Source organism: Ictalurus furcatus, chromosome 19, assembly GCF_023375685.1.
Source record: "Ictalurus furcatus strain D&B chromosome 19, Billie_1.0, whole genome shotgun sequence".
NCBI lineage: Eukaryota > Metazoa > Chordata > Actinopteri > Siluriformes > Ictaluridae > Ictalurus > Ictalurus furcatus.
Window position 1 is genome coordinate 8,382,844 of NC_071273.1, and position 23,915 is coordinate 8,406,758.

At 37.3% G+C, this 23,915-nt stretch overlaps 1 protein-coding gene across 1 annotated transcript; it reads right to left on the reverse strand.

The window, feature by feature from the left end:
• Positions 1-6,585: 6,585 nt before the first annotated feature.
• On the reverse strand, positions 6,586-15,803 carry prl2 (prolactin 2). The gene is made up of 5 exons (XM_053650015.1): positions 15,548-15,803; positions 9,576-9,878; positions 8,608-8,715; positions 8,237-8,416; positions 6,586-6,866 (listed from the first exon to the last, which is right to left on the reverse strand). The coding sequence occupies exons 1-5, from the start codon at positions 15,638-15,640 to the stop codon at positions 6,681-6,683; spliced, it is 870 nt and encodes a 289-aa protein (XP_053505990.1). The 5' UTR covers positions 15,641-15,803; the 3' UTR covers positions 6,586-6,680.
• Between the last annotated feature and the right edge of the window lie 8,112 nt (positions 15,804-23,915).

A 23,915-nucleotide genomic window follows, 5' to 3' on the forward strand; every position in this document is an offset into this window, starting at 1 on the left:
CTGTATGAAGAAATTAATGGGCCGCAGTATTCAGGTGTGATTTTGGCCTGTTCTTCTAAACATATTGTCTTTAAATCTTGTTCAATTGGATTCGAGTCAGGTGATTGACTGGGCCATTCGATTTTTTTTCTCTGAAACCAATTGAGAGTTTCCTTTGCTGTATGTTTTGGATCGTTGTCCTGCTGGAAGGTTCACCCACGTCTCATCTTCATCATCCTGGTGGATGGCAGCAGATTCTTTTCAAGAATCTCCCGGTAAAGGGCTCCATTCATCGTTCCTTCAATTATATGAAGTCTGCCAGTACCATGTGATGAAAAACAGCCCCACACCATGATGCTTCCACCTCCAAACTTCACTGTTGGTGTAGTGTTTTTAGGGTGATGTGCAGTGCCATTTCTTCTCCAGACATGGTGTTTAGTATGACAGCCAAAAAGTTCAATTTTGCTCTCGTCTGACCAGACTACACTCTCCCAGTATTTCATAGGCTTATCCAAATGAGTTGTAGCAAACTTTAAACGAGCTTCGACATGCCTTTTCTTTAGTAATGGAGTCTTGCGGGGTGAGCGTGAGCAGTGGAGTGAATTGCCTGTTGTTTTCTCTGTGACGATGGCACCTGCTGTCTCCAAGTGTTTCTGGAGCTCTTTCTGAGTGGTCCTTGGCTCTTGAGCTACTCTTCTTACTATTCTTCTGACTCCCTGGTCAGAAATGTTACGAGGAGCTCCTGTGCGTGGCCGGTTGATGACGGAGTGATGTTGCTTCCACTTGTGGATAATGGCCCCAATGGTGCTCACTGGAGGATTCAGAAGTTTTGAATTATGTCTGTATCCGATTCCATCAATATGTTTCACAACAATAAGGTTGCGAAGGTCTTGGGAGAGCTCTTTGCTTTTACCCATTATGAGATGATTCTTATGTGACACCTTGGTAACGAAAAGCCTTTTTATATAGAACATCAATTTACAAACCCAGCTGATATTAGTTTGCACAGATAGAGAGTATAATCACTTACTGATTTCAGCTGGTTCCTTGACTTGGAGAACTGCTTTTTCTTAGCGTGTTCAGTACTTTTTTCCTGTGTCATTCCACTTTATTACACACAACTTTATTTATGGACTTTAATGTTGTGAATTCTTTATATTTCCAGATTTCTTGAGTTAATACTGATGTCTGGTGAAAATTTCATGTGAATAGCCTCATTGGAAATATATTTACTGAAAAAAATGTTGACGTGTTCAATATTATTTCCCCCACTGTATTCCCTGGACAGGTTCCAGTTCCACCATTACCCCGGCCAGGATAAAGCAGTCTCTGAAGATAACTGATGAAGGAATGAATGAATGAATGAATAAGTAAATGTGCCTAAAGATAAATATAAAACATATTGACATGTTTGCAGAAATGCATTATTCAAATTGATATCAACTGAGCTTTTATTCTGTTATCTGAATGTGAATGTATATAACGGTATTTTATTCAAGTTAAATTATAGCCAACATTATAACTGCAATTTAAATGCAATTTTAAAAAATCTCTTTTTTGCAGTATGGAATTGCAGTGAACATCCTTTCACACATTACTTATGCTTCAAGTTTTCAAACTGGTGTGATGCCACATATTTTACACAAATGATAACTCGCCTTCATTTGTTCATTGTTTTTAGTGCTCATTCGTTGTGTTTAACATGTTATAACTAACATTTACTAAGTACAGAATTTGGAACCATCCCTGTTGGTTTTAATAAATAAAATAAATATTACTGAACACTCTGGGATGTCAGTGATTTGGCTGTGTAATGTGTGTAATACATGCATCTGAAGGACATGTCCTCTGAGATTGATGGTACACTCACCATAAGTTAAGGGTGAACTGCAAACTTCTGAATGAAACAGAAATTTCAAAATACATGAATGTAGGTTTAAATTATATTCATATTAATATAATATTTGGTACGTATCTTCTGATGTAAAGTGTGCTAACTTGACTGAAAACAGAACACAGGTCAAATAAAAAGTCATTCTTTTGAATTTGCTGAAACTTTTGAATAGTTATTAAACGGATCACTCCTCAGGTAAAGTATCTAACCTGTTTTTTACCCAGTCACTTTTACATGAACTTGTAATGTTGTTTACAAGAACAGAGGTGATAAAACTACTGATATTCTTTACTGAAGTGCAATTTTAATAAATACTATTAAAAGTAAAAGTATAAAGTATAAACTCTTAAACTGACTAAAAGTATGAACGTAAGCGAAAGATTCATAAAGGAGAAAGATGTCTGCCACAAACCACACAATGATTTTAACATGGGGAATCTTTAGCTATACCAAACTATCTACTGATGTATTCCTAATCTTTAAAATGCTAGCTAGTATGATAACTCAAATTGATTACAGTGATGGGTATTAGGCATCATTCTTGCTGTTACATTTGTTAAAGTTTAGATTTACTAGGAAGTTAGATTTCTTTGCAGCTGTTTAATTCTAAAAAATAGTCATTTAAGGCTTTACATATGTACAGTCCCTTTGAAAGTATTGAAACACAAGGTCAGGTTTTTTTTTTTTTTTTTTTCTTTTGGTTTTTCCTAGACACATTTGGGTTTGAGATCAAAAGATGAATATGAGACAATAGATCAGAATTCTTGCTTTAATTCGCTGATGTGTACATTTAGTTAAACACCTTAGAACATGGTACCTGTTGTTTGAACCCAACCATTTTTCAGATGTTTAGATGTTTCTTGCTTGACAATTGATTGTTTAAACAATTATTATTAGTTTTTGGCCTGTGAAGACTGCAGTTGTTGTTAAAAAGGATAAAACAACATAAAGATCAGAGAGCTGTCTTTGGGAGAAGTGCAAGCCATTTTGAAGCTGTGAAAAGAGGGAAAATGTACCAGAGCCACTGTACAAACATTGGGCATAGCCAATACAACAATTTGGAATGTCCTGAAAAATAAAGAAACCACTGGTGTACTAGCAACCAGACAAGGAACAGGTCGGCCAAGAAAACAACAACAGTTAATGACAGAAACATTGTGAGAACTGTGAAGAAAACTCAAAAACAAGTCAATGACATCACCAACAATCTCCACAGGGCAGGGGTGAAGGTCTCACAATCCACCATTCAAAGAAGTCTTCAAGAGCAGAAATATGGAGGCCATACCACAAGATGCAAACCACTCATCAGCAGTAAGAATCAGAAAGCCAGATTGGAATTAGCAAAGAATTATAGAAATGAGCCTCAAGAGTTCTGAAACCAAGCATACCAAAGTGATGGAAAGTCCAAAGTATGGATAGAGGAAGTGTCATGGCTGCTCCTGGAACAGGCTCACTAATCTTTATTGATAATGTAACTCATGATGGCAGCAGCAGAATGTATTCAGAAGTTTTTTTTTTCTTTTTTTTTCGCCAATTTACAGAGAAATGCATCCAATCTAATCAGGAGGAACTTTATCATGCAGCAAGACAATGACATAAACAACACTGCCAACCCAACAAAGGACTTCATCAAGGGAAAAAAAACTGGAAGGTTTTAGACTGGCCAAGTCAGTTACAAGACTTTAACCCAGTTGAGCAGCATTTCACCTCCTGAAGAGGAGACTGAAGGGAGAACCCCCCACCCCCCAAAACAAACAACAATTGAAAGAAGCTACAGTGCGACCCTGGAAAAACAACAACAACAACAAATGCAACAGTTTGGCGAGGTCATTGGGTCACTGGCTTGATGCAGTTATTGCAAGCAAGAGATACACAACCAAATATTAAGTGTTATTTACTTTAATTTACTTAAAATATATCTGTTCCTATACTTTTGCTCATCTAAAAATTGGGTGGTCTGCCACCAAAGGTGCCACGTTTTAAGCTGTTTAACACATCTAGATGTAAATATCAGGAAATTAATCTCAAACCTAAATATCTTCAGTATATAGCAAAAAAAAAAAAAAAAGAATTGGTATTTCTGTTCAACAGTGCTCTCTAATGAAGCTTGCTGTTACACAGTGTATTATACTGGGAAATGGAATTTTTTTTTTTTTGAGATTTGCTGCCATCCTTTGAAGAATCTACAGCAATACAAGAATAGATCAGTGTTCAAAATATTTCCTCCTCATGTCGAACCACTAGAGGCTGCTGTTTTCTGCTGATACTCAGGTCTGACACTGGCTTCCAGGAATTCCATTTTAAACACATGAGGATATTTTATTAAGTCTTCATCATTTCCATAAATAACCTGGAGATCATCATGAAAATCAGTAAATCATTGCAAATATAATGCCCTGTTTGGTGCAAAGTTTAGCTAGCTAGAAGTATACATGGTAAAACTTGCCTTTCTTATTATGTGTAAATGTGTGGGTGTTTTTTTTTTTTTTTGCTTTAGTACACATGATGTGCACATTTGTAAATTTAAGCATCTCATGTCCCATTTCACTTTTGAGCAGATAAATATTATGCATGTATGCAATGATCCAAAACATACATCAAAATCAACACAAAAATGGTTTACTGACTACAAAATCAAGGTCCTGCCATGGCCATCCCAGTCTCCTGGGACTTCTGAACTGAAGAGGAGAGTCCACCAGCGTGGACCTCGAAATTTGAAGGATCTGGAGAGATTCTGTATGGAGGAACGGTCTCAGATCCCTTGCCATGTATTCTCCAACCTCACCAGGTATTATAGGAGAAGACTCAGAGCTGTTATTTGGCAAAGGGAGGTAGCACAAAGTATTGACTAAAAGGGTGCCAATAATTGTTGCACACCTATATTTAACAAAGATATTTTTTCATAAACCTGTTTTGTTTGCAATTGTTTGATATCCATGAGAGTATTTTTGTGAATATTTTTAACATTTGAGCCTTCTTTGCTCATATTTATCAAGGGTGCCAATATTAGTGGAGGGCATTGCATATATATATATATATATATATATATATATATATATATATATATATATATATATATATATATATATATATTAGTTGTGTATTTATACAGTTAAGGGTTCTTAGCTTCCTAAAGTGGTTCTAGTTTGAACCTTCTCTAATATGGAAATGGAAAGCCAAATAATTCTTTTACCTTTAAATAAATAAATAAAGCATCAGCCATGTTGTTTTAGACACTTGTTTCAGTCAAATTGTTGTTTTGATAGAGGTAGGTGCAGTTTTGTAAACAGGCATCTCCTTTCCCTATGAGATGTCCATGTAAATATCAGCATATAAGATCAGTACAGTGTGAAAAACAGTTGACTAATTGTATTTCATTACTATACATAAGTATTAATTTGGTGTATATTGAAATTGTATAATGTGTAGTATAATCCAATACTTCTACAGTACTCCTGTGTAATTACATTGCCTGTACTCTTGACTGACTCTTCACAGTTTTAGATTTATTTACAAAATGTACGAATCTTGAAGGTCTTGAAGGGATAAAATTATGTGTCTCCATTGCCTCCCTAGACAAATCTAATTTGTGAACGCATGTTAAGGTAAGTTTCGCTAATTTTTTAATGTTAGCCGACTTTTTTATTTTAAATAAGCTAGCCTGTTTTCCAGTCAAGTAAGTAATGTAATTGGCTAGGCAACGAGTCAAATTCTAGCTAATGGTAAATGTTGGTTATTTAAATGGATGTGTGTGCAAAAAAATATATATATTTTTTTATATATGATCCTCACTGAAAATAAGCCAAGGCCACTGTGTTTCAGGTTGAAAAAATTATTTGTTCTATATATTCTCTTTTAGTTAAAAAAAAAAAAAAAGGTAAGTTTGCATGTCAAACTGAGGCCACATGAGGGTTATGTACTACATTTTTTTTTTTTTAACATTAAAACATGTATACATTAATTTCATCAGTTAAAAACCTTTTTACCATTAATTTCATCAGTTAAAAAACAATTTTTAATACTTTACATTTAAAGGTAGCAATTATTTGAGTTTCACTTGAGTACATTTTTTGGCTGGATGCTTTTGACACATTATCTATACTTTAACTTACTGTAAGTATAATTTCCCCACCTTGGTAAGTATTGTATTAGACTACATCATATTACACTTTCCTACAGTTAAAAACTAGTGGAATGATTATCCACCATCCACGAATGACCCTTGTGTTTTCCCTGTACACGTGAGGCTGTATGTTAGAAATGTTAAAGGTTCACACAGAGCAAATGAATAGTTTGAGCAGTGCCTTAGGCTGTTACTGAACTGGTTAATCCTCGTGTCTCTCCTTTTCTATGGGTTCTTCTTTGTCATTCCATCCAAACAGCATAATCCTCTGAACAATTAAAGTATAAAACGGAACCAAATCCCCCCCAGATTAATATTAAATTAAAAGCATTAATCGTAGGTTTTGCAAACTAACAGTAATTGACTTATTGACCAGTTGATGATTATAACAGTGTTATTGATGAGTTCTTATTTAAAAAAAATACACTATAAACAAATTTTCTGCTGAAGAACTGGCTCTTTTTATTCAAATCTCTTCAGATATAAATGATTGTCTACTGCAGTATTATCTTCACTTTTCTTTTTATCAGCTTCTTTGTCAATCTTCACCATTATTGACAAATGAAAGTTTTGAAAACAGGTTCACATACGTAGGAAGCAAACATGGACATAAATAGTGGAAGATCAAGAATTGATGTGCACCGAGAGTATTATATGCGGTCCAGCAGTGCAGGTGAGTGGTACTCAGCAGCCGTGATCAGGAACAATTCTGCATTTAAGGATCTTCAGGTAGTTCTGGACCTTGTCAGAATCACGGCGGAAGCAGTAGAGGAGCTCGTATTCACTCATGGCCTCTCCACTGGCAGGAAATAAGTCTTCAGGAGAAGTGAAGCCATTCATTGAGTTACTGATCATCCCCAACAACTGCATCTGTGTGTAGGGTGCAGGTTTATAGTTTAGAATTAGACAGTGAACACATTCGTGTGCACTAGTCGTGTGCACTAGAGTTTGTAATTTAGTTGACTCACACAAAATGCAAGATTTTATGCTTTGAATCTTGAGAAAACCTTAAAGGTGGAAACATTTAAAGTTGTTTGAAGTCAATTTTATTTGTATAGACACAGCAGCTTTCCTTATGTTTCCTTAGTGAACACGCCAGAAGAAACACGGCAAGGAAGAAACCCATTGAGATGACATAAGGAAGAAACCCTAAGAGGAACCAGACCTCTTCTGGGTAACACCGGATAGAGGGATTATAAATCATTATCGTATACATGTGTAGAAGAGTAAAGGCAAATAGTACATAGTGTTCAAATGATGGACAGTATGAGTATATTGTAAATAAGAGTCCTGGGATGATCACAGGACAGTCTTTATGATTACAGCAGCAGTTTTAACTCCACTACTCTCAGGACTGAGAAACTCAAGAAACATTTGGCATGTTTCATGTGGGAAATAAAGGGAAATCAGAGTTTTACACTCATAAATATATCATTTTCTTTCAAGTATACTGTATTAACACTTTTCCGGGAGATAATGGCCTTAAGCTTTTGGCTCACGTTTAGTACACTGCACTGCACAGAAATTCACTTGTATCAGTGCTTTCAATAAAGACGTTTTGCTCCGCCATCAGTGGCCTAAACCAGGGGTTCCAAAACTTTTCCAGGGCAAGGCCCCCCAAATAGCATTAACATTTGACCGAGGCCCCCCTTTTGCAAGATGTCTTTAAAACACATTAAAAATACAGATTTCTGAATATACCCCCCCCCCTTTTTATTTTTATTAATAATTACATCTTACATCTTTACATTAAATTACATTAGGAATTGATTGTGTGTGTGTGTGTGGTTATCTGAGAGTGAGAATTTATTTTTCACACCAAATTGTTGAGGCCCCCCGGGCGCCCCCTGGTGGCCCCCACTTTGAAAACCACTGGCCTAAACTACAATTGAAATGCAGGATGTCACTAATGTCAGTAGTGTACAAGATTGATTGTTATGGTTATTCCTAATAATTCAATACATTGCAGTAATACTTGTGCAATAATGTACAGATCACTGATAAATGTATACATGTCCCTGATACAAATTTGTGAATTCTTCCAAAACACTGAGCCCGAGAGATAAAATGCGGTGCAACAGAAATCTACATAATGTGACAAATAGCAAACTAAAATGCCATTTTGTAATTCTTGGAATGCTTCCATACGCAATCATAACCCTTCATACAAGTTGCAATCAAGCAGGTTTCAATATTCTCCACTCAGACATACACATTCTGAGGTTCTGTAGGTCACATACCTTCTCCATGACTTTCTCCACTCCTTTCCTGAGGTCAAGAGCAATGTTACTCATCTCTAAAGCTTTACTGCTGATGAAGCTGTTAAAGTCCTGTTGGTGGGACATGCTCTCGTGCAGCATAGACAGAGGATATTTCCAGGCCATCAGCAGCTTGAGAATGACCTCTGTTAACTCCTCGTGCTGAGAGAGAATTGAGTGCATTAAAAAATCTGGACCGTAGTAAATAATGGACTGAAACAAAAAAAAACTGATGGTCTAAAAATGTTTTAGAGGTAGAAATAAACAGTGTAGTACTAAAGTTCAGTTAGAGACAGAACGAGAGAGAGAGAGAGAGAGAGAGAGAGAGAGAGATGACAGATCAGTGAACTCACAGCCAGTTTCTGTGCAGTTTCCTTGCCATTAGGAGTTAGTATGCTGGATGTGTGGCACTTGCGATACTGGCTACCAATGTGGTTTTTGCCAGGCAGGAGGTCTTTCTCCTTAACAATTAAGTCAAAGTAAAAAGGAGATTAACACAGATTTATTGGATAATGTCAAAGACAAAGAATTTTTGTTAATAATATTTACTATTGCTCAAACAAAAACCTTCATGACATTATATTTGCTTTGCTGTTATCCACTCCATACATATTAAAATAATAATAATAATTTAAAAAATAGCAAACAACAAAAGAACAACAACAATAATAATTATGATTGTTGTTGTTTTTGTTATTTATGGTTTGAGATCATACAATGGTACTGAGATTATACTATGGTATGAGCCAACAATTTTGGCAACACTTTATTTATTTATTTATTTATTTATTGTTTGCTTGCTTGTTTGTTTGTATAAAAGAATTTTAAAAGGAAGCAGCTGGAATATATGAATAATGTGCAAATCTAAGATTTGTATATAATCATTAAACTAAATTCATGTGAATTCTCGTTCTGTCCACTAGTTAGCAGTGGGTGTTTTATCAACCCACGATATCTCTGTTTTATCCAGTTATAAAAATGGTCAAAAAGAGTTGAACATAACATTTGCAATATTAAATATGATTTCTAACATGCCAATCCTATTCCACGGTAGAAAAATAATTTTAGCATGGGAACGGGTCAGTGGGATGCAAGCAGAACCGAAGTATTAGCAAAGAAATATCAGTCAACACTGATTGCCAGTGTGTCATCATGTCAGTGATTCATTTAAAACAATGATCCTTTAACTTAATACTTTTAAACTGGAGCCCTTGATTATGATCATTATTCAAGTGCTCATATTAATTTCAGTCAATACATAGAAATCATGCCTTTTTAAAATACAAATGTAAATAAAAAGGTAGAAAGCTACTGTACTTACAAGCTCAGAGTGCAGGTCGCTGGACAGCCCGTGCATCCTGGCTGAGTGTTGGATGACCCTGTCGAACAGATCAGCCAGAGAGAGGAGCTGGCAGCCGGTGTGTCCGAAGGCACAGATTGGCATGGTGCTCACGACGTTACACAGGTCCATGCACATAAATGCCACAAAGAGAAGAGCTACATAGAGAAGATGAGAAATGAAAAAGATTGGAGAAATATTGTTGAGTCCATTTTGAGGTTTTAGAATGTAAAGAAAGAAAGAAAGAAAGAAATTGTTAACATTTGGGTCTATTCGTATTTTCTTCTGTCAGAAGAGACAGACAAATGAGATAAAAGCCAGAGAGGAAACCTCCTGAGGTTCCAGATATCAATCCAGATTAGTAGCAGAGAGAGATGAGATTAGGCTTAGGAAAAACACATAGGAAAGAACAAAATGAATTGACAGGAAAAAAAATTTAAGAGAAAATAGAAATGAGAATGGAAAAGAACGAAAAAGGGAAAAGAACTTCAGAAAACAAAAGAAAAACCGTAGACGTATACACAGCTGTAGAAGTAAGAGAATAGTTTGACAATAGCCTTCCATTCATGCTTTTAGCGGTACCTTGCTTTTGGTTGCTAGACATGCTGAGAGTCGTGTGTGTTTGTGGTGCAGCTGAGGGTTGAGCTTGTATTTAAAGTGGTCAGAGCTTAAGGCAAATACATGGCACTTTGTGTCATATTGAATGGAAACGGCATGCGTTCGTGGTCCTGTAGTCGTCATAACCCAGCATGTCTGTTTCTTGAAGCGGTTTGTGACCATCAGTATTTCCACACCTTTCAGCTTCATGCTTCATGCATCATCATCATCATCAGTCCCTCATATGATGCAGGAGCTAGCTCCTTGCTACCTTCTGCGTCACAGGAACGTGTAATATTTCTTTGGGATGACATCTGTTATAATCCAAACTTGTGCGTCTTGTGGATATACCTTGTGGATATATTTCTGTGGACAGCACCTAAAAATAGCTAGTAAAGCAATCAGTATATTCACTGCTCTACTAACTGACAGCTACAGCAGCTACAACTCACTTGTGTTGGTCCAGAAAGTGATTTGAAGAATGAATGTTTTATCACAAAATGTACTGATTTGCAATAAGAGGATGGAAGTGGGAATCTGGCAACCTAGCTTTTTGGGAATAAGTCAAGTCAAGTGAGTTTTTATTGTCATTCCTCTATATAGCTTGTATGCATTGGAATAAAATGTCATTTTTCCAGGACCATGGTGCTACACAATACAGTACTCTACATAAAGTGCAAATGCACAACAGTGAGAGACGAGTGCAGTGGTATCGAGTCATACTGGGTTAGGTGTTTGACTAGCTCAGCTAGGCATTTGAGGAAATTGGGAGGAAACCAGAGAACTCACAGGAAACCCATATGGATATGGGGAGAACATTCTCATCTATAAAGTATCCAGAGCGCAGGAACAAGAATGCCTCCCCCTTCTTCTTTCTTGCTCTCCTTATCACCATGGCCAAGTACTTCACTGTATGTGATCTCCAAAGGCTTTATGTTTAATGGTGACTGAGATCCCATTCTTTGCAGTCAGCAATGTATACACATTTTTTAACAAAAAAGGGCGTCTCGAAATGGCACTGTGTTGGCGGATTTTGAATGTCACATCACTCTTTCACGCCACTTCACCTACTTCAGCACAGAGCGTTCATTTATGAACACAAAAATATCAACAGTGCATAAAGGAAAAAAATTAATAAATCACTGGCACCTCACAAAAACACCAGCAAATTGAGCTTGTGCTGGTATAGAGCTCTGCGTGCAGCGTATCAAACACTATTAGCATTTCCATGATAAATCTCTCAACCCTTTTGAAACGCTCACTTAGCCCAAGCCCATGTAATGCAATGCCATTATCTGTAATTGTATCTGTTAATGCTCAAAATATTTATGTCTGGTTTCTTTTTTTGGTTAACTATGCCTTGGAGCACACTGGGGAACAAAACAGGGCTGCTGAAAAAATTCACAAATGATAACAATATGGCTTTCTATATTTTAGATAACATGAATGAGTAAGCGAGCTAACTTCAAAGCAGCGATGCCTTTCCCGAATTAAGAAATTCAACTTATCATCTAATAGACATTTATCAGAGTTACTTCAATTTTGGGGTTGTTACATATAAAGGTCTGGAAAGATCAGAAAATGTTTACTGGACACACTACTGTAAAGCTGGGACACACACTGAAATGCTGCTGTGAGTCTAAATTGGGCTCTTTAAGCAACACTTTATTCTAATGCCTGTATGGTATAAAGTGGGGTCCAAAAGTCCATATTGACCGCGTTGAAAATCTGGGAAAATCTTTTTTTTTTTCATTCAAAATTAGAAATGAACAGATTTTAGAATTTTAAAAATATTTAAAATCTAGAAAGTCAATGTTCAATATTGAAGATTCTGCACTATTTGTAGATCTCTGTTTAAATGTATGCAAATGTGTGATGCTGACCATGATAAATGCTTTGTACACAAGGTCGGATTTTCCTCATGCCTAATCTCTTCCATTGAAGCGTATGTTCAGACGATTTGATTTACCGAAGCGATTGTTCAGACGTACCAAATACTAAGAAACTTTGAAACTGATGATAATATTACTAAAGATTCTACTTCGGAATATTTTTAATTTGTTGTCAATGATATAAAATTGTAATGAAAATTGTCGTATCAGATTAGAAAAGATTGCAAAGTAGGAGCATTTTCACTAGCGCTCTCAGACTTTTGGACCCCAGTGTACAGTATATACAACCCCAATTACAAAAAAGTTGGGACGCTATGTTAAATGTAAATAAAAAGATTTGCAAATCTCACGAACCCATATGTTATTCACAATGGAACATAGAAAACATATCAAATGTTTAAACTGAGGAAATGTACTATTTTAAGAAAAAAATAAGATAATTTTGAACTTCATGGCCACAACACGTCTCAAAAAAGTTGGGACGGGGCCACAAAAGGCTGGAAAAGTAAGTGTTACTAAAAAGAAAGAGCTGGGGGAACATTTAGCAACTAATTAGGTTAATTGGCAACAGGTCAGTAACATGATTGGGTATAAAAAGAGTATCTTAGAGAGGCGGAGTCTCTCAGAAGTAAAGATGGGATGGAATCTGGATGGAAGCATATGTTGATCTAAAACCTGTATATACTTTTCAGCATTGATGCCTTTCCAGATGTGCAAGCTGCCCATTCCATAGACACTAATGCACCCTCATACTATCAGAGATGCAGGCTTTTGAACTGAGCACTGATAAAAAGACAGATGGTCCCTCTCCTCTTTAGTCCTCTTTAGTTTAGAGGACACAGCGTACAAAAAGAATTTAAAATTTCGATTCGTCTGACCACAGAACAGTTTTCCAGTTCACCTCAGTCCATTTTAAATGAGCTTTGGCCCAGAGAAGACGGCGGCGTTTCTGGATCATGTTCACATATGGCTTCTTCTTTGCATGATAGAGCTTTAACCAGCATTTGTGGATGACACGGTGAACTGTGTTCACAGACAATGAGTTCTGGAGGTGTTTCTGAGCCCATGCAGTGATTTCCATTACAGAATCATGCCTGTTTTTAATGCAGTGCCGCCTGAGGGCCCGAAGATCATGGGCATGCAATATTGATTTTCACCCTGGTCCCTTGTGCACAGAGATTTCTCCAAATCCTTGGAATCTTTTGATGATATCATGTATTGTAGATGATGAGATTTACGTTGAGGAACATTATTCTGAAATTGTTCCACAAATTGCAAAGTTTTTTTTACAGATTGGTGAACCTCTGCCCATCTTTACTTCTGAAAGACTCTGCCTCTCTAAGGTACTCTTTTTATACCCAATCATGTTACTGATCTATTGCCAGTTAACGTCCAGCTATTTCTTTTTGGCAACACCTACTTTTCCACCTACTTTTTTGAGACGTGTTGTCGGCCATCAAATTCATAAAAACCTTATTTTTTCCTGAATATGGTACATTTCCTCAGTTTAAACATTTGATATGTTTTCTATGTTCTATTGTGAATAACATATGGGTTTATGAGATTTGCAAATCACTGCATTCTGTTTTTATTTACATTTTACACAGAGTCCCAACTCTTTTGGAATTGGGGTTGTATAAAAAACCCATTTCAATAGGTGGACTGACGATGTTAAATTGCTCAGAGGTGAATGACTGTATGAACATGTGTGTGCATGTATGACTACAGAACTTAAACAGTCTCTGATAATCAGTTTATTTTAATTCTATAATTTATTAGAGTAATGCTTTTGTGCATTTTGCTGCCTTCAGAATTATACAAATTAAAGCAGAACTAACATCCATTTTCTGCTTATCTGTTCTTTATAGAGAGATGTGAGAGATATAACATAATAATTGAATGCAAAGTACTGGACCAGTATCTCTATTAGTATTTTATATTTTTAACACTACTTCCTAAAACCTACATTATGCTAATGTAAGACCACTAACGACACATTATTCCAAAACTGTTCAGCTCATCTTTTTTTTTTTTTTTTTTTTTTTAATATGAAATAACCCGAGTAAGAGCAGCAAGGAAAGAGATGTTGGCATTAATATTTGACCCCTTGCATGCTTACGGTCACCGAGTTACTGGCTTTAGTCACCCACAGATGTAATTCACTAAGACAGAACGTGAATTCCCAGGAATGAGAGAGAGAGAGAGAATGAATAAGAATGAATGAATGTGAAAGTGAAACTCCTGCTGTACATAAAAAGCATTGCATGCATGGATTAGGTTGGATCTTTTGTATCTCTTTTGAATGGCAACTCAAAATTAAATACTGTCTATTTTACTTTAACTACCTACCATTGCATACAAGACATTTCCTCATATGTTTCCTCCACTAATATTGGCACCCTTGCTAAATATGAGCAAAGAAGGCTGTGTAAATTGTCTTTATCGTTTAACCTTTCGATCTTTCGTTAAAAAAATTCACAAAACCACTCTGCTCTCATTGATATCACACAATTGCAAACGCAACACAGGTTTATAAAAAAAAAAAAAAAAAACAATATCTTTCTTAAATATAGGTGTGCAACAGATATCGGCACCCCATGAATTCATATGGGGAAAATATATATTTGAAATATATTCCCATTGATATTTTACATTTTGTTTAGTACACCTGGGTGACTAGGAACAGGAAATTGTTCGACCATGAGTTCCTGTTTCACAGGGGTATACATATGAAGTAACACATAAGCCAAATGGCAAGACTTGACTAATTTTCAAGCAAATCTCGCTAGAGATTGTAAAGCAAAATAATTCCAGTCGGTTTTTGTGATCACTGTTCAGTCATTTGTAATATTTTTGATAATTCTGTGAAGTTAAATAGTGCTTACTGCCATTTTAATACGTCACTTTTAAATGATAAGAAGTTTATTGAATTTTTAAAAAAAAATTTGTTCTGGGAAATTTTTAAGGAACAAAATGAGTTTTATACTTCCTTACAACAATGCTGGGACTGTGGCAAGGTCCATATTAAACAAGTGTGTCAAGAGTATACTCTTAATGTTATTAAAGAAATGGCCCAGTCAGTGAAGGAGTTAGAAAATGAAATAGTAGAACAGCTTTCGGGTACAACGGCTTCTACAGGTGATAGTGATTGTTTTGAAAGCAGTAACTCCAAAAAAGATTTACTTGCAGACTTATTGGGTGTGAAAGCACAAGGGGCACTAATTCGTTCGCGTTTTCAAAGTATCACACAGATGGATGAACCGACTAAATTTTTTTTAAATTTAGAAAATAAAAATGGTCAAAGTCATATTATTCACTCATTACACTCTGACACAGGAAAAGAGCTTATGAGCTTAGTGAAATACCCAAACATGCCGTTGAGTTCTACTCGGATTTATATAATTGTGAATTGTTTCAAAGAGAAAATGATGACTCTACTTTTCTTAATGATCTTCCAAAGATTCATGAGGAGTCTAATACTGTGCTTGAACAACCTCTGTCACAAAATGAATTATACACAGCTATGATGAGTATGGAAAAAGGGAAGACTCCTGGCATTGATGGGATTCCTGCTGATTTGATAACGAGTCTTTATTGGTCACGTATACATTACGGCACAGTGAAATTCTTTTCTTCGCATACCCCAGCATGTCAGGAAGCTGGGGTCAGAGCGCAGAGTCAGCCATGATACAGCGCCCCTTGAGCAGGGAGGGTTAAGAGCCTTGCTCAAGGGCCAACAGTGGCAGCTTACCATGGCTGGGGCTTGATCCCTCGACCTTCCGATCAGTAACCCAAAGCCTTAACCGCCAACTCACCACTATACAATTTGTATACAATTTAATGGCCAGTGATCGGTGTAGATCTCTTTTTGGTTCTTAATGATAGTTTGAACAAAAGATTGCTACCGCTAAGTTGTAGAAGAGCCGTCATCACTCTGTTACCTAAGAAGGGGGATCTCCAAAACATAAGTAACTGGAGATCAATATTTCTTTTGTCTGCAGATTACAAAATGTTATCAAAGGTTCTAGCTACAAGGTTAAGCAGAGTCAATACTGAGTTAATACATTCTGATCAGAATTATTGTATACCCAATAGGCCAATCTTCGACAATATATCATTGGACAGAGATGTTCTAGCGGTTGCGAGGCTATCAGAGGTTAATTGTGGCCTGATTTCGTTAAACCAAGAAAAAGCCTTTGACTGAGTAGAACACGCATACCTGAGAAATATTTTAGAAGTTTTTGCTTTTAGTCAGAGCTTTATAAGCATGATTGAGGTCATGTATCGTAACATTGAGAGTGTACTCAACGTCAGTGGTGGTTTGAGTGCCCCTTTTGAAGTACAGAGGGGAGTTAGACAGGGATGCGATATGTCAGGAATGTTATACTCCCTGGCCATTGAACCTCTGCTCCATGAATTAAGAACCGAGTTAAGTGGGTTTACTATGCCACACTGTAATGTTTCTAGGCACCTTTCCGCTTATGCTGATGATGTAATTGTTTTCATATCTGGTTCTGATGATGTTAAATAATTGGAGATTATTGTCAATTGTTTAAAAAAATTTCTTCTGCAAAAGCCAACTGGGAAAAAAGTGAGGCCTTTTTAATGGGTGATGGAAATGGCTACTTCCACAACACTTATAATCAATAATCTGGTGGGATTCTCTCTATGGCATAAACTTGCCTGTGTAGATCCGCTTGTTGGACTTTTACCAAAGCTTCACGGAGAGATGGTTAATTTTTTCTGGGACAATTTGCACTGGACCCCTCAAGGTGTTGTTTTCAGCATGGGCACCCTTACCAGTCTGTGGCTATGCAGCCTCAACCCAGTGTGTGTTCTGGCACCTTTTTATCATAGCCAGCATTAACTTTATCAGCAAGTTGTGCTACAGTAGCTCTTCTGTGGCTAGTCTTCAGACGGGCTAGTCTTCTCTCCCCATGTGAATCAATGAGCCTTAGGCCCCCATGGCCCTGTTGCCTGCTCACCTTGTCCTTCCTTGGTGTTTTTTTTCTTTTCTTTTCTTTTTATTTAGCAAGCTAAATAACCTTTACAAAATTTTAAAGTGGAGGCTAATCCTCTGGGGACAAAAGAAAAATAACTCATGTAACAAATGAAAATTCGGAATGTTCATTAGAGATTATGTTAACAAGAATTAGGAAAAAGAAGTAGAAGTAGGAAAAATGACATTGGTAAAATATGGAAACACTTTTAGAAATGTTAACTATTGATTACGAGGCAATCGTTTCTTTTGATTTTGTACAAGCATTGTTTTTTTTTTATGTGTGGAATGTCTATAAGCTGCTGTACATCTCGAGGGGAATTGAAAATATTCAAATAAAAAAATGAAAACAAATAACTATTAAGAAATGCATATTTTACTAATAAATACAGCACATCTTATACATTCCACAATTTATTGTGTAAAACGAACTCAAAATATGATTTGGCCTGTGGGATTTTAATCGAGTGTAAATGAATTTCTTAAACAGAGCATCAACCAACATTTTTTTTACTCTTTAGAGTTTGAGTGAGACAAAATGAATATTTAAACATCCATGTCTAATTTTACTTGGTCCTTTTTTATTCATCACTATTCATGTTCATGCACATTTCTCACATATGAATGCACTTCTTTGTGTAATCACATGATAATGATCATAAATTTTTATTATTATTATTATTATTATTATTATTATTATTATTATTATAGCTTCCAAGCAGTTCCCACCTAGCTGTAATAACTCTGCTTTACCACATGATGGGAGCATTGCATCTCTCTGTTGAGCAGGAGCATATATACATCTTGTTACAGATATAAAAAGGATTTTAATATGTGTCACATTCCAGCACTCTGTTTAAATTCTTGTGTGGTAAAAACAGAAGAAATTATACACGTGTTAAGAATGAGATGTAGAGTGCTTCCAGAATAAATGAGAAAGCTGTATGATACTGACAATTACACTCACTGGCCACTTTTATAGGAACAACTGTACACTTGCTCATTCATGTTATTATCCAGACTACCAGTCGTGTGGCCATCAGCACAGTGAATAAAATAATTCGATAACCACTCTGTACATTGCATGGTCTTTTCCCAATCTTCCTGTTTCGGTGAGCCTGTGCTGCGTTTGAAGCGTTATGCATTCTGAGATACTTTTCTGATTGCCATGGATGTAAAGAGTGGTTGAGTTACTGTAGCCTTGTTGTTGTCACGAACCTTCTTGTTGTCTGGCCTTTCGCCTCTACAAAAAGGTGGATAAGGGTGGAAAAAGGAAGACAAGTGCAGAGTAAAGCAGACAAGGGGGCCAAAGACGGACAAGTGAAAACAAAGGCGGACAAGGGGGGCCAAAGGTGGAAAAAGATGGAGAATGGCCGACAAAAGCAGATAAGAACGGAAAAAGGTGAAAATGGGCGGAAAAAGCGGACAAAGGCAGCAAAGGTGGACAAAGGCAGAGAAGGGTGGACAAGGGTGGACAAAAGCAGAAAAAGGGGGAAAAGGCAGAAAAAGGTGGACAAGTGTGGACAAAGTCAGACAAGGCTGGATGAGGGCGAATAAAGCAGAAAAGGGATCAAAAAGTGGATGGGGCTACAAAAAGATAGACAAAGAAAGACAAAGGAGGAAAAAGGCAGACAAGGGCAGACAATGTTGGACAAAGGTGGAGAAAAGCGGACAAGGGCAGACTAAAGCTGCGTAAGGTGGACAAGGGTCTGCGGACAGTGTGAAAAAGGTTTGAAAATGGCAGAAAAATATAGACAAAGACGGACAAGGGCGGAAAAAAGCAGACAAATGCGGAAAAAGGAGGACGTTGGTGGACGAGTGGAAGACAGAAAAAGGCGGACAAGGGCAAACAAAGGCGGAAAAACATGGACAATGGAGAACAAAGGCAAAAAACTTAGAACAAGGATAGAAAAAGGCAGACAAAAGGATGACAAGAGCAATGGTAAACACAGGCAGTGTTTAAACGATGGCAGAAGAACATCAATAAATGTGGACAATGGCAAATTAAAAGGCGGGAAAAGGTGGACAAGGGTAGAAAAATTCAGGCAAAAGTGGAAAATGGTAGAAAAAGACAGACATGGGCAGAAAAAGGTGGACATTGGCAGATAAAAGCAGATAAGGACAAAGGTGGCAAAAGGACAGAAAAAGCCAGAAAAAGTGGTCAAGGGCAGACATGGGTGTACAAAGGTGGACAGAGGTGAACAAGGGCAGATAATGACACACAAGGGCGGTCAATGGCGGCCGAATGTAGACTGAAGCTGCATAAGGTGGTCAAGGGCAAACAAGTGTAGACAAAGGTGGACAAGGACAGTGGATTATTTTACATAGATCATTGCAGTGTATGTTTCTTTTCCCCCCCCAATGGTAGCTCTAATCACAAAACTACCTGACCTTTGATCCTCTGTTACAGCAGTACCTGGTAATGTTTAACAGTTTAAGCTGAGTGCTTGGTAAATAAGGAAACATGTGATCTTTTCCAGCAGGTGGTGAACTGGAGCTGTCATCACAAAGATTAATTGAAACCTGTGAAGCGTCTATAATTATGTCACGATCTGCCTTCTGCTGTTCTAAAAGCCTAACACCATGGCTAAAAGTGCTATGTGTACATTTTCAGGGAAGTCACACATTATATATATTTTTCCTCTCAGACCAGGGCATAATGTAAAACATTTGAGTGTGTGTGTGTGTGTGTGTGTGTGTGTGTGTGTGTGTGTGTTGATGATATAAGTGCTTCAATAAATCCTATAAATTTGATGGTAAAATCACAGTAATCTGAGCTCATGCTGTAGATATAACTATCCATCACAGACAGCTCTCGGTCTCCTGTGTTCCATTATGAAGAACCTGAGTCGGAATAGAGGACACAGCTCCCTGTGTATATTGCATTTAATGCTGCCATCTGTCTGTGATGCCTCAAGCTATAATAGCAGGTGCTGGAGGGTGCATGCCGATGACTCCAGTGATTAGAAATCAACAATTCACTTCTCTCTCTCTCTCTCTCTCTCTCTCTCTCTCTCTCTCTCTCTCTCTCTGCCAGTACAGTTTGATTTGAAGCATTAGATACCATTTCTGTCCCCACAGTACTTTAATATATAATGGTCTCTGTTGATATAGTGTAATTGCGTTTTTGACTCTGGTACCCCAGGGACTTGATGTGTGAAATGTAATACTTGCTTGTCCCTTGTGGTAAGGAAGTGCCTTTATGGACTTTTCAGAAGGTGCACATACACACCACCACCAATATCTTTGTCAACATCAATCCATTTTATTATTTGAGAAGTAAGTACAACAATAAAAGGTTATAATAAATTGAAAAAGAACTAAAAAAAAAAAAAAAGCATGACTGAAAAGATTAACATGGGCTTTAAATACAAAATACACATACATGTGTATATAGTGTTTTTGTGTATTAAAAGGTGTATCAACGTCCCTTGACTTTCGTGCCAGATGATATATATCAGCTCATTTATTTCTTGCCAATCTGCTATCTACTCATCCAGAACCTAGGTTCATGCATCTGTAACAAATACATCGTTCCAGTAGGCGAGATTACTACTACTAATAACGATATTTATTCAAATATGCAAAACACTGTTGATAAATGGTTGGTTAGCAATAACTTAATATATTTCAAAACTAACCAGGTTTATTTAAAGAAAATACAATGTCCCGTACACATTCCTCAGAGATGCACTGTTGGATACTTCTGTCAAATTTTTTGCTCCAGATTGACCGGGTTGAGGTCAGACACCTGAAAAACCAGTTCATTACTGACAGCACTGCCTATTTTCTCACTTTTTTTCTTTTTCACAGCTTTGAAGTGAATTTTACTCACTGAAAATGAAGCAATAAATAGCAACATTAAATAAGATGTAATTACTACAATAATTGCGGTGCACCAGATTACAGTAAACATGCATATTTATCATACATGATGATCTTTCATGACCTTGAGTGTAGTATAGATTTATCACACAGCTGTGTTCTCTACATTAACATTGCCATTTTGTTTTTGTATCATTCCCGTGTTTTCTGTGCAGGTCAAGACTGGGGTGGATATAATAATTAAAGTGTTAGAGAGGTCAATAAATGGGGGCAATGGCTCTCTCAGCATCATCTATCATTCCTCCACCCCTCCCCCTCTCTCTCTGTGTTGTGGAATGGCAATGAGTGTTGTGTTTTGCCTTTGCAAACTCATCAGCAGGTAACAGATGTGTGCTTAATACCCTCTGATGGCGCTTGAAGCCAACAGTTGAGCAACATATTAAATGCTCTTCAAAGTGGGTTGTAGCTGCATCAATCCAGCTGTTCATGTGGAATACATGAATTTCTTATTTCACTAATGACTTGTGCTACACGTTAAAGGTATAAAAGATTGACGCAAGGTCACAACCATCAAAGCTAGGACATTCGGTGCATGATGATAATATCAGAGGACTGACATGCATTCATAAATGATATGTGATTTATTATATTTGTAACAGAGTCAGCTAGAAAGATTCAGATGCTCCAAAAATATATCATATAATTGTCTATTAAAAAATAAAATAAAATAAAAAAATAAAAATAATAATAATAATAATAATAAAATAAATAAATAAAAATATATATATGCCTTTCTATAACTTGTACTTATAACAAGGGAAGATATTTTGAAGGAAAAATATCAGCTGCTCTTTTTCCAATCTTCAACTGTCCAGTATGGATGAACCTCTGCCTGCTATAGCCTCCGATTCTTGTTCTTGGCTGACTGGAGTGGAACCCGATGTGGTCTTCTGCTGCTGTAGCCCATCCATCTCAAGGTTCAACATGCTGTGCATTCTGAGATGCTTTTCTGCTCACCACGGTTGTACAGAGTGGTGATATGTTACCATAGCCTTTCTGTTTGAACATCAAACCAGTCTAGCCATTCTCCTCTGACCGTCCGTATCAGTAAGGCACTGAAATCCCATTCTGAGGTTTCATGTGAACCTGTATGTGCAGGATTTTAATTAAACATTGCACTGCTGCCACATGATTGGCTTGTAAGATAATTACATGAATGAGCAGGTGTAGACATGTTCCTAATAAAGTAGCCAGTGAGGGTATATATTAATTTATTCATTCATTTTCAGCTACTACCCAGATAGCAAGCACATTTGGGCCGATTCAGGTAGAAATGCGCCACTGTCGGTTAAATGCCGGTATCGGTGGAAAGGTAATTGCCCAGAGCCCTTCAGACTGTTCACACCACTTCTGGCTGACAGACGGTTTTTGCTACGTGGGCCAATCTCGACTGGAAGCAGGTGTACTCGTGGCAGCTCCATACTCGGTGTAGCTGTGTGTGTATACTTTCGTCCCGAGTTCGTTAAGTCACAGTCAGGTCGATAAGTCACTTTAAAGTGTCTGGGCCGGAGGAAACTAACGGTATGTGTCGCTTTTCAGTGTGTGGGCCAGTTTTGGGCCGGGGACCCAGGCGTACACTGGGCCAGAACTAAAGCAAGTATGTGGCCCACATGTGGGCCAGACAAATTTTTCAATCTGTGTAGTTTACCTTGTCAGGGTTAAAAGTGTATTCTATGTGTGAGGCAGTCTGCTTTAGCCACATTTACCTCAGTGAAACACTAAAGCAATAAAAGCAAAACAAAAAAAAGTCTCGGCTGATCGACTGATTGAAAAATCGGTGTATTAGTACTTCCCGTTCCAAATCAGTCTTCTCTCGTTATGTACCACAGTCTACCGGAAGAGGGCAGGAATGAGTGTGTGTGCGTGTCAGTGTCTGTTACACTGAGCTCGTGCAGCGCACGCACTCCCTTCACACCCGGGCCGGAAAGGAGTGTCTATGCACCTGCCTCTCTCCTGGTCATCCCTCTATGAGAACCGGACATTTACGCCCTGTTGCTTTTACACCGGACCACACATGGTGTCTCTTGTGGAATCATATCCTGTTCTTCTGTATTCTCCTCCACTAAGTTTCTGCACTGTTGGGATGCTCGCGCGCGTGCTTGTGTTCCAGAGTGCTCAGTAAAGGCGCGCCTCATCGCTCGCGCACCAGCAAATGGACTAGTCGTTTTTTTCCCCCCTGCTTTTTTATTTTTATTTTATTTTATTTATTTATTTTTTTATTATTTTAATCACTTTCATCCACAATGGCTTTATTCCAGTTCTGTTTTGCACTCTGTGTACTATCCGGTAAGTGAATGAATTGAACTGTTATATAATGATATAGTGAGCGTCCAGGCTCCAGGTTCTGATGATAACGCAGCCTACTTTAATTGATTGGCGCGAGCTCGTATTCAAACAGACTCACAATGGCGTCAGCGTTATGCAGTTAGCTTGAATTTCATCTGGTCTGATGTACTGTTCCTCTTGTGTTTGTTTGCTTCAGTGTGTGCTGTGGAGCTGGATCCTGCTCTGCGTGTGGACATCCTGAAGGAGCTGAATGTAGGAGAATCTTTCACTGGAGTTTCCCCAGTGCAGGGTTTCCACATTGACACCACTGCATTTCTGTTTAAAGGTACTCCATTACACAAGTGCGCTCACATTTATTATCATACTGTCATTCCTTCCATGCATAGTGTCTGCACTTCATTCAGTTTCAATATATATTAGGAAAATATCAGATGTAGGATAAATGACCTCCAGATCACTTGAGAGCAGAGCATTACTGTAAATGAATGACGACTTCTCAGGACGTATTGTCATTCTCAATCGTTACTCATTTTCTACATAAAATAAATAATAATAAGAAAAAGAAGTGAAAAATGTTTTAGGACCAGACTCCACTGAATGCCTTAGAATTGTTTTTTTTGTTTTGTTTTGTTTTGTTTTTTTTACCATATTATTTAATTTTTA

Excerpts from the sequence above, each read along its gene's own strand:
- prl2 (XM_053650015.1), bottom strand. The coding sequence starts at position 15,640 with ATGCCAGGAGTCTTCCCTTTTTCCATACTCATCATAGCTGTGTATAAT. Across the intron at positions 9,879-15,547 it reads GCACAGTATTAGACTCCTCA|AAGAAAATACGAATAGACCC; the intron begins TGAATCTTTGGA and ends CTCTTCTGACAG. Across the intron at positions 6,867-8,236 it reads TGGAGAAAGTCATGGAGAAG|ATGCAGTTGTTGGGGATGAT; the intron begins GTATGTGACCTA and ends CCCTACACACAG.